We start from the raw sequence: 9,323 nt of genomic DNA on the forward strand, positions 1-9,323 counted from the left end.
AAGTATATCCTGTTCTATTTTGATGGGATGTTCTATAAATGTCTGATAAGTCCATTTGAACTGTTATCATTTAGCTCCATTATTTGTTTATTTATTTATTTATTTTTGTCTATTGGTGATAGTGGGATAGTAGGATTTATCTCTGACATAGTCTAGGTTTTGTTTTACATTAGGTGCACCTGTCTTTGGTGCCTGTATGTTTAAAACTGTAACGTCCTCTTGGTGAATTGTTTCCTTGATCAGAAGTGAGCCATGTTCAGCACTGAGACATCCCTCTTGCACCCACCAAAGCTCAGGGACAATTGCGGAAGAGGTGGCAGAGAGAATGTAAGAGCCAAAGGACGAGGGGAGTGCTGTGCAGTGCTGGAGCCCAGACATGAGCACAGTGTAGTCGGCCTCACAGCCCTCTTGTTCTCTGCACAGGACAGGGGCTGCTGACGTATGACAGCTGATAAAGAAGAGCAAAAGGAAAACAAGACACCAAACTAGAAGAGGGACAGACTGGAGGGAGGGAGGGGTTCAGGGAAGGGGCTTGGGGGTGGGGCTCGAAAGAATGGGAGGGGATTATAATAGTTTTGTAATATAAATTTTTGTATATAATTTTTCTAATTTTATAAATTTTAATATAAATTTTTTGTATATACTTTTGTATATTTTGTAACATAATGTAAAATTTTCAATAAAATGTAATGAGTAAAACAAAGGTAAAGGACAATCCCGACACCTCCCAGACTGAAAAAGTGACTTTGAACTTAGGGAATGTATTGTATTCTTATTTGGATTAGAAGTTAAATAATTTTATGAGCAGATATGACCTGTCAAGTATGGAGTGTGGGTGGGGATCACAGAGAGCTGAATTCGATCCTTCATTCCACTACCTGGTAGCTTGTGGCTGTGAACAAAATCACTTTCTGTGCTATTTTCAAGCTTTCAAGTAGAGCAGAAAAGGGGTTGACAAGTTCAATATTTAGGCCACAACTAGTTTAATAGCATCTAGTTGGTTTTTTTGTTTTTTTTTTTTGGTTTTTCGAGGTAGGGTCTCACTCTAGTCCAGGCTGACCTGGAATTAACTCTATAGTCTCAGGGTGGCCTTGAACTAACAGCAATCCTCCTACCTCTGCCTCCTGAGTGCTGGGATTAAAGGCATGCGCCACCACGCCCGGCTTAGTTGGTTTTTTTTTAAAGTTTACTTATTTATTTGCAAACAGAGAGATAAAAAAGAAGACAGAGAATAGGCGTTGCAAGGCCTCCAGCTGTTGCAAATGCCAGACACATGTGCCACTTTGTGCATCTGGTTTTAAGCAGGTACTGGGGAATCAAACCTGGGTCCTTTGGCTTTGCAGAGCCACCTCTCCAGCCCCAATTTTTTTAGTTGTAAGGACTTTTAATGGTTTCTTATAAGCATCAAATAATCACTGGAATGTTTGTTCCAGCAGGTGGCCTGTCTGGAAGCTCCTGTTCCTATTAAGCCTCACCCTCTGTGAGATACGCTGCAGCCCATCTGTCAGCACTGCCCTTAGTCTGGCTTTAAGTCAATAGCACTTAAGATATGATGGACGTTAGAGAATTCCTTTTAGAAACATGAGCAAAACCACCCTTTAAAGAAGGATCTAAGTTGCTTAGACTGAAGGGAACCAATAAGAAGTATTTTTTAGGATGGGTGCTTAAAAATATAGAGGGCTGAGGAGTTGGCTCAGCAGTTAAAGATGCTTGCTTGCAAAGCCTGCAGGCTACAAGTAGCACATGCATTTGGATTTGGCTTGTAGTGGCAAAAGGCCCAGGCATGCCCATAACTCTCTCTCCAATTAATAAAAATATTTAAAAAAAGAAAATAATGATGATTTCCCAGGAACTTTAATAAACTTTCTCATATTTTAGCAACAGTTATTAATATGACACTGTAGCTTTTAATGGGGTTTCACTTATACAGTCTAAGCTGGACTCAAATTCAGTCTTCCTGCCTCTGCTTCCTAAGTATCAGAATTAAGGTGTGTGTCACCATGCTAGCAGTCTGGCTATGAAAGAGGCATTAGGGATGTTGCAAAGGCCAACACTGTAAAAGGAAAACAAAACACATACCAATACATTGTGATTGTCCTGTGAATACAAAACTTGTTCACACTCTTTCATTTTGTCCTTCAAAGCATGATCCCAAGTAGACATTCTTCCTGCACACAGCAGAGGCGTGGACACTGCACACAGTAGGCATACTGCACCTGCCCTGACCACTGCAGTTCTAGCTCTCCCAACCGAAGAAAGCACTTCACAATTCATGAGTAGAACTGATGTTGAATGATTCTAACTTGTATTTTAAAAAATAGCCTACAATCTTAGAACTTCTTACTGTCTAGTATCCAAACCATAAAGTAACACTTTAAAATGTTAATTTGTCTTTGTATTTTTGCCTATATTCCCACGGTGCATTTTTTGATTCCTAACCTAAGCATTAGCACATGGGCACAGACCAGGATCCCTGCACAAGATTTTTCTAAATGGCGGGCTGCACAATAAATGTAGGTGGGAGGCAATGAGCAACCTTGATGCTGAAGGCTCTTTGATTAGTGCTCACTACTAGCAAAGTAGCCACTGGCACTAACTTCTTACCTCCTCTCACACCTGCAGGTTAGGCCTTGATGCAACTTCCTAGTGTCTTGCTAACCTCCAAAGGCAATCTAAAGGTGACTATCCAGTGTAGTGTAATGCTATATCCTTTAGAAAGCTGACAGGTTATCCAGCCAATGGGAAAAGAACAAAGTGGCCTCTCTGATCTCCAAGAAGCAGTTAAGAATCAACTAAAAATATCCCGTAAGTTTGAAAAACATTTTGACAAACAAGTGAATTCAGTAATCAGAATTAGATTTAGAATTCAAAAATTCCAACAATGATTACAATAGACATTTATTGTGGTTCAGATTTAACCAACTTCATAAAAATACAGATGCACCTGTAAATCTCAATTACAAGATTACTTCTTTGCCCATTCTTCTCTCTCTTTTCTTTCCTGAATAACCTCTTTCAGATATGGTTCAAGGTAGAATTTATCCTAAAGAATAAAGAAAAGAATACTAGGTCTTAAATCACAAAAGAATTGTAATGAATTACTTTTGTTTGCAACTTAAGAAAATGTATTCTCTCTAGGGAAGGAGGGGGAACAAGGGAGAGTGGTGAGGGGATGATTTAATTTTTTTAATAAAGAAAAAACATATAAAAAGAAAATATATTCAATATACTATGTTCTTTTTAAATGTTAAAAGTGCACAAAGATATTGGCTAAGTTACCTTGGCAGGTTTTGAGAGGGAGCTCTCAGGGGAGAAACAAACTACTACAGGCTTTTGCGTGGTTTCAATGCAGTTTACTATAGAAGTCCTTCCCAGGAGTAGAGGACCTCTAAGTGGGCTTCACATGCGTAAAAATCTTTCCATCTGGGCAGGAAGCAGAGTATAGGGAGAACAATGGCTAAAGAGGCAGAAGACCTGCATTCTAGTCCTGGTCTTGTATATCAGAAACTTACTTAATGATTCTGGAAGTCACTTCACCTCTAAGTCTGAATATGGTTTTCTCTAAAACAATGCTGACATAACTCTGAGAACTCTAAAGTACTCCACAAATGGATGTGTTATCTCTCCTGTTCTAATATTAATGGCCAACACTGTCAGACACACAAAAGCAGTTCTACCTCCTCATATTTTGTCCACTGCTCCCGAGGCAAAATCTGATGCCTCAGTGACAGGTCCAGTGCCCTCTTAATGCGAAACATCCTGTCATTATACAGCTTCTCAGGAAGCCGCCTTATGGCTTCTTTCACATCTTCATCCTCATATATTGTATCATCTCGCATTAACCCTGTGACAGAAAGTAAGAGAAATAGTTTGAACATGGATTTCAAGAACTACAGGCTTTTTGTCTGTTTTGCTTTTGACAGGGTTTGGCTATATAGTACATGTTGGCCATTCTCCTGCCTCAGCCTCCCCAATGTTGAAATTATAGGCATGGCTACCATAACCTGAGACTTTACAAAAGGAAAATGTCTTTTAAGACTCAGGTGAAAGATGGCTCAGTGGCTAAAAGCGCCTGTGTGCAAAGCCTGAAAGTTCCACTTTGATTCTCTAGTACCCAGGTAAAGCCACATGCACAAAGTGGCACATGTACATGACTTTGTTTGCAGTGGCAGGAGGCCCTGGCACACCCATTCTCTCTCTCTGCTTATAAATAAATAAAATACATTTTTAAAAAGACCTGGGTGAAACAGCAAGAGTTTAAATCATTAGCTATGATAGAAACCAAAATCATTTCACCCATGAGTTATTTCTTGAAAAAATACATACAGGTCTCTTAAAACCACTACTACAAAATTCACATTTCATCTAAATCAGTTTAAAAAAGTATTTAAAATGTTTATCTTAGCCTTGAACACACATGAACAGACCATATCTATATTTCCAATCTGAGATCAAGATAGTAAAGATCTTGAAATGACAGTATACTAAGGAACTATACACTTAATGATGCTTTCATTAGGTTTCAATACTGAAAGATGAAGTTTATGGCAAAGTACAATGTTCTAAATAAATTCATAAATCATATCACTATAAATATGTGAGATCAAATATTCAGTGGAGTTAATCCCTTTTCTCAAAAAGATAAAAACCTAATAATAAATGCTGGGTTTGGTGGCTCACACCTATAATCTCGGCACTTGGGAGGCTGAGGCAGAAGTATCACACCGAGCTACCAGGTGGGTTTCAGGCCAGCCTGCGTTGAGTGAGACCCTGCTCCAAAAAAAAGTGATGTGTGTGTGTGGGCAGAGAGATGGCTCAGTGGGCCTAACATCTTGGTTTGATTCCCCAGTACTCACATAAAGCCAGATGTACAAAGTAGCACATGCATCTAAAGTTTGTTTGCAATGGCTACAGGCCCTGGTATACCCATTCTCTCTGTCTCTCTTCTATCTCTCTGCTCGCAAATAAATAAATATTTTAAAAGGTAGTGTACTTTTAAATCTGACATATACTGAAACAAAGTATTTTTGGAACCATGATGCCACTCAGGAGGACAATAAGGGGGAGGGATATAAGGAAGAAGGAAGAGAAGAGGGAGAAGGGCAAACAGAAGGCACACTCACCCAGTTTATTGAATCCTGCAGCATTGTAGTACCATTTTCGAATACCGTCCAGCCACCGGCCTGATGCTGAAACTGGTGATAATCACACAGCTCATTGTTACACAATGACAGGAAGGCAACTAGTACTCTTATAGTTACCTTTTTATAAAATTAGGAAAGATTTTTCCGTTTAAAAACTCTGCTCTCTACACTTCAGATAGTTACAAAAGTCGGTGGAGCTAAAACATCATGTGACAAGTCATAGGAGAAAAAGGTGAGCCCCAAGATCCCTCAGGTGTCATTCCTGCCACATCACGATCTCAAAGCCTAACATCTCATGACTTTATGTCACCTGCTGCCATCAGAACTGAAGGGACAGAATACAGGAAAGGGACTTGGAACATTTCTATCATGTTTAATTGAGAAAAAAAAAAAGGTGTATGAAAACGAGGGTGGTGAGAACTGACAACCCCATTTTAGGGAACTTTTAGTCTGCATTATCATAATTTTACTTCATCATCCTCAAAAAAATATATTTGAGAAGATTTTATACCATCAGTTATGAATCTGTAAATATTAGTAAAAGATACCATTTTCCTCCTTCCAAGCAGAAATTCTCCAAAGGAATATTTGGACATGGATAAGGAGAAATAGGCCATGTTAAAAATCTTTAAGGGACCAGGTATAGTGGGCCATAACTCTAATCCCAAAACTCAGCAGTCGGAGGCAGTATGATTGTGAGTTCCAGGCCCTGTGTTAAAAACTCTAGGGGCGGGGAAGGGTGCTCAGTAGTAGAGTGCATGCCTAAGGCTCTGAGTATAATTCCCAGCACTGCACAATAACTAAATAAACCCTGAAACACAAGGGGATAGCTCTCTGGTAGAACTCATGCCTAACATACACAAGGCTCCACACAAGACAACACACAACAAATTCCCACAACTCTTTGGGGAACAAAGTTGAGCCTGATGGGTAACCCAGCAGGGGCTAAGGATAGCATGGCAGTGCCTGGCATTTACAGGAGTCATGTGCTACCCTCAAAAAGGTGAAGCAATTTTAAGTTTTCTATTAACATTCTGTCTAGAGCTAGTTCTTCATCAAGGAAGAAAAGCAAACTTGCCTCTCACTCTTACTCCTTCTGAGTCCTATACCCTGGTAGAGTACAGACTGACTAATTTTAGAAATTAAGAACCATGTATAAAATTGCTTTTAAGAACCAGGTGTGGTGGTGCACATCTTTAATCCCAACACTTGGGAGGCTGAGGTAGGAGGATCGCCATAAGTTCGAGGCCACCCTGAGACTACATAGTGAATTCCAGGTCAGCCTGGGCTGGAGTGAAACCCTACCTCGAAAAAACACAAACAAGCAAAAAAAAAAAAAAAAAAAAAAAAGCTTTAAGGTGATAAACAAATGAATATTCAAGAACCTAGACACATACTTGTAGGGGTCAAGTTGTTCACATTTACATTGATTATGATAATAACAGTCATTCACTTCAGAAGATGCCAAGCACTATACTGGTTTGCTTTACCCACATTAGTTTACCTGCAATATATCGATTGCTACAATTATATTGCAAGCTTCCAGAAGTGATCCAATCCAGAGTCACTAAGATAGGCGTCTCTGGCCCCCAAAGTACGGTAACATCTGAATATTTTTCAACTAGTGAAACAACTGAGTCTTCTCTCTGCCTAACTCTTAAACCTCCTGCTTCAGGTTACCAAGTGGGGCTATACGCGTGCACCATCGTGACAGGCTGAAAAATAATGAAATCTAAAATGTCTTGCTCACTCCTCAAATGTCACTTAGGTTAGCAGATTTATCTGGCAATTAATACTGTTTCCTAATGGTTTCAGTTGGTGGGGACCTGGAAGGGAGGAAACCTGGATTTTTAGAAAAGCTATTCCAATTTATACCGCCAGAGGGCAGACGCTCTATACAGACGTCAAGGGGAACACTAGGAGAGATGCACGTTTTGTTTAAAATATTCTGGCATTCTATTTATTCCATGATAACTGTTCATCGCAGTGCCCATAATAAACACAGCCCCCCCCCGCCCGATCTACAGAAGTTGTTCATGTTCCAGAGGCCCGTCCGCTGGCTGGCTGCCTATAGATGAGAGCAGAGCGGGGTGCGGAATGAGGGCTCAGGTCCCAGTTCTGCACACCACCTGGCCTGTCACAGCGGGCAGGAGAAACCTCACGCAGGACCCGTCCAGCCAAGGCCGAGGGCAGCCCTGCTCGCAGGAAGTCATCCCCGCGCCTCGTCCTCGGGGAGGAGGGAAGGTTGCGGAGCCCCGGCCGCCGGCGCCCAGGGCTTTCTGGCAGGCCACCGCGGGCACCTTCACCGCCCAGGTCCTGGGCCCACGAGCCCCGTCCTTCTCGAAGGACTGGCCGCCACTTTCCCCTCCGCGAGAATCCGGTCACTTAGTGAGGGCAGAAAGGGAGCAAGCCGCTGCGAAAACAGACCCGCGCCGCGATGTCCACCGGGGAGGACCCCGTTACTCACCAGCAGACCTGCCAGCCATTTTGACCCGAAGGAGAAGCGGGGCCTTCTGGGTAAGTCCTAGAGGACGCGCAGGGTCATGCGCAGGCGCTTTGCGTCCCGTCGGGAGGGCTTCCGCGCAGGCGCAGCTCTGACGCCAGTCTCCATTTACCTGGAAGAGGCCAAGGCAGCAAGAGTGGGCCGCATTTTGCAAGCCCTGTTGCAAATGGGTTTCTCCATGACAGTGGGGAAAATAGTGACAGATTAGGAGACAAGGTCCTGTGAGTCACTGTCCAAGAGAGCTTGGACGGTACTAATGGAGCCATTGGTTGAAGGCGGGCAATTAGGCTACACACTTTTCAGGCACACCGCTCCTCAGTATGGAAACAGGGTAGGTAGGGGAGGTTGGTTCTAGAACCCATTGGATATCCTTGGATATTCAAATTCCTTGTATAAAATGGTGTGCCATTGCTATATGATCTACACACATTTTGTGCATACTTTAAATTACCTCTAGATTATTTTAATATCTAGTATAAAGTGCAATATACAAGCCGGGCGTGGTGGCGCACGCCTTTAATCCCAGCACTTGAGAGGCAGAGGTGGTAGGAGGATGCCATGAGTTTGAGGCCACCCTGAGACTACAGAGTTAATTCCAGGCCAGCCTGGACCAGAGTGAGACCCTACCTCAAAAATCAAAAAAAAAAAAAAAAAAGTGCAATATACAAATAGCTGTTATACTGTATTATTTTAAAAATAAGTATGCATATTTGATAGAAATGCATTTCTTCAAATATGGAAGGTGTATTCTCATTTAATTCTAAATCAATGATGTAAGTACTATAGTTAACAGGAACTATAAGAGGAAGTTGAGCTTCAGAAAAATTGACTAATTTAGTCAGGTGAAGTACTGTGTACTCTGGCATCTGAGGCCAGCCTGGGGCTATAGGTCAGCCTGCTCTAGTGAGACCCTGCCTTGAAAAACAAAAAAGAATGATTGACTCACTTGTCTAAGGAGAATCCATATTTTTGCAGAACATAGGACCATATGCTACACAATTCACATTATCCAACTGAAGATCTGTATCAGACTATTTTAATGGGAGATTCGACCAGAAACGATGTAAAAACATTAAGTCTAAGCTGGGTGTTGTGGTAGCACTTGGGAGGCTGAGGCAGAAGGATTGATGTGAATTTGGAGCCAGTCTAGACTACAAAGTGAGACTTTTTCAAAAACTGAAAATATTAAATCTTAACAAGTATTTCAAAACCTGCATTTAATTTTAAACAAGGGCCAACTACACAGCTTTGTCCACTTGCAAAGTCCAATGCTCAGCATATGAAGGCATAAAAATCTAGGGACAGAAATTGGGGAGTTGGCAAGACTGACAGTTTTCCTAAGGAGGTAGAATATGGATGAACTAAACAGGAACTAAGTCACCAGGCACTTGTAAGAAAGCTCTACCAGAATGTATGTACCCAATATACAATATCAATAAATCATTTCCAATGAAACATATCACTTTGTAAAATGAAGTTATAAAGCATTTTTAAAAAAAATGCTGAAATAGAGAATTGTAAAAAATTATTTCTAATATTAATTGAGACCACAACATGAGAATTTAATTATATTCATTTATTCATATACACATTTATTGTACAAGGTGTTTTTTTTTTTAAAAAAAACTTTTTATTTATTTACAATTAGAGAGAAAAGAGACACAGAGAATTGGCAT

The 9,323-nt window shown here is 41.0% G+C and overlaps 1 protein-coding gene across 1 annotated transcript; it reads right to left on the reverse strand.

Annotated features, from left to right (window-relative positions):
* Positions 1-2,881: 2,881 nt before the first annotated feature.
* On the reverse strand, positions 2,882-7,695 carry LOC101601530 (cytochrome b-c1 complex subunit 7). Its single transcript, XM_004656946.2, has 4 exons — positions 7,612-7,695; positions 5,124-5,195; positions 3,678-3,844; positions 2,882-3,043 (listed from the first exon to the last, which is right to left on the reverse strand). Exons 1-4 carry the CDS (start codon positions 7,628-7,630, stop codon positions 2,966-2,968), a joined length of 336 nt encoding a protein of 111 aa, XP_004657003.1. The 5' UTR covers positions 7,631-7,695; the 3' UTR covers positions 2,882-2,965.
* Between the last annotated feature and the right edge of the window lie 1,628 nt (positions 7,696-9,323).

This window comes from Jaculus jaculus, chromosome 2 (assembly GCF_020740685.1).
Source record: "Jaculus jaculus isolate mJacJac1 chromosome 2, mJacJac1.mat.Y.cur, whole genome shotgun sequence".
NCBI lineage: Eukaryota > Metazoa > Chordata > Mammalia > Rodentia > Dipodidae > Jaculus > Jaculus jaculus.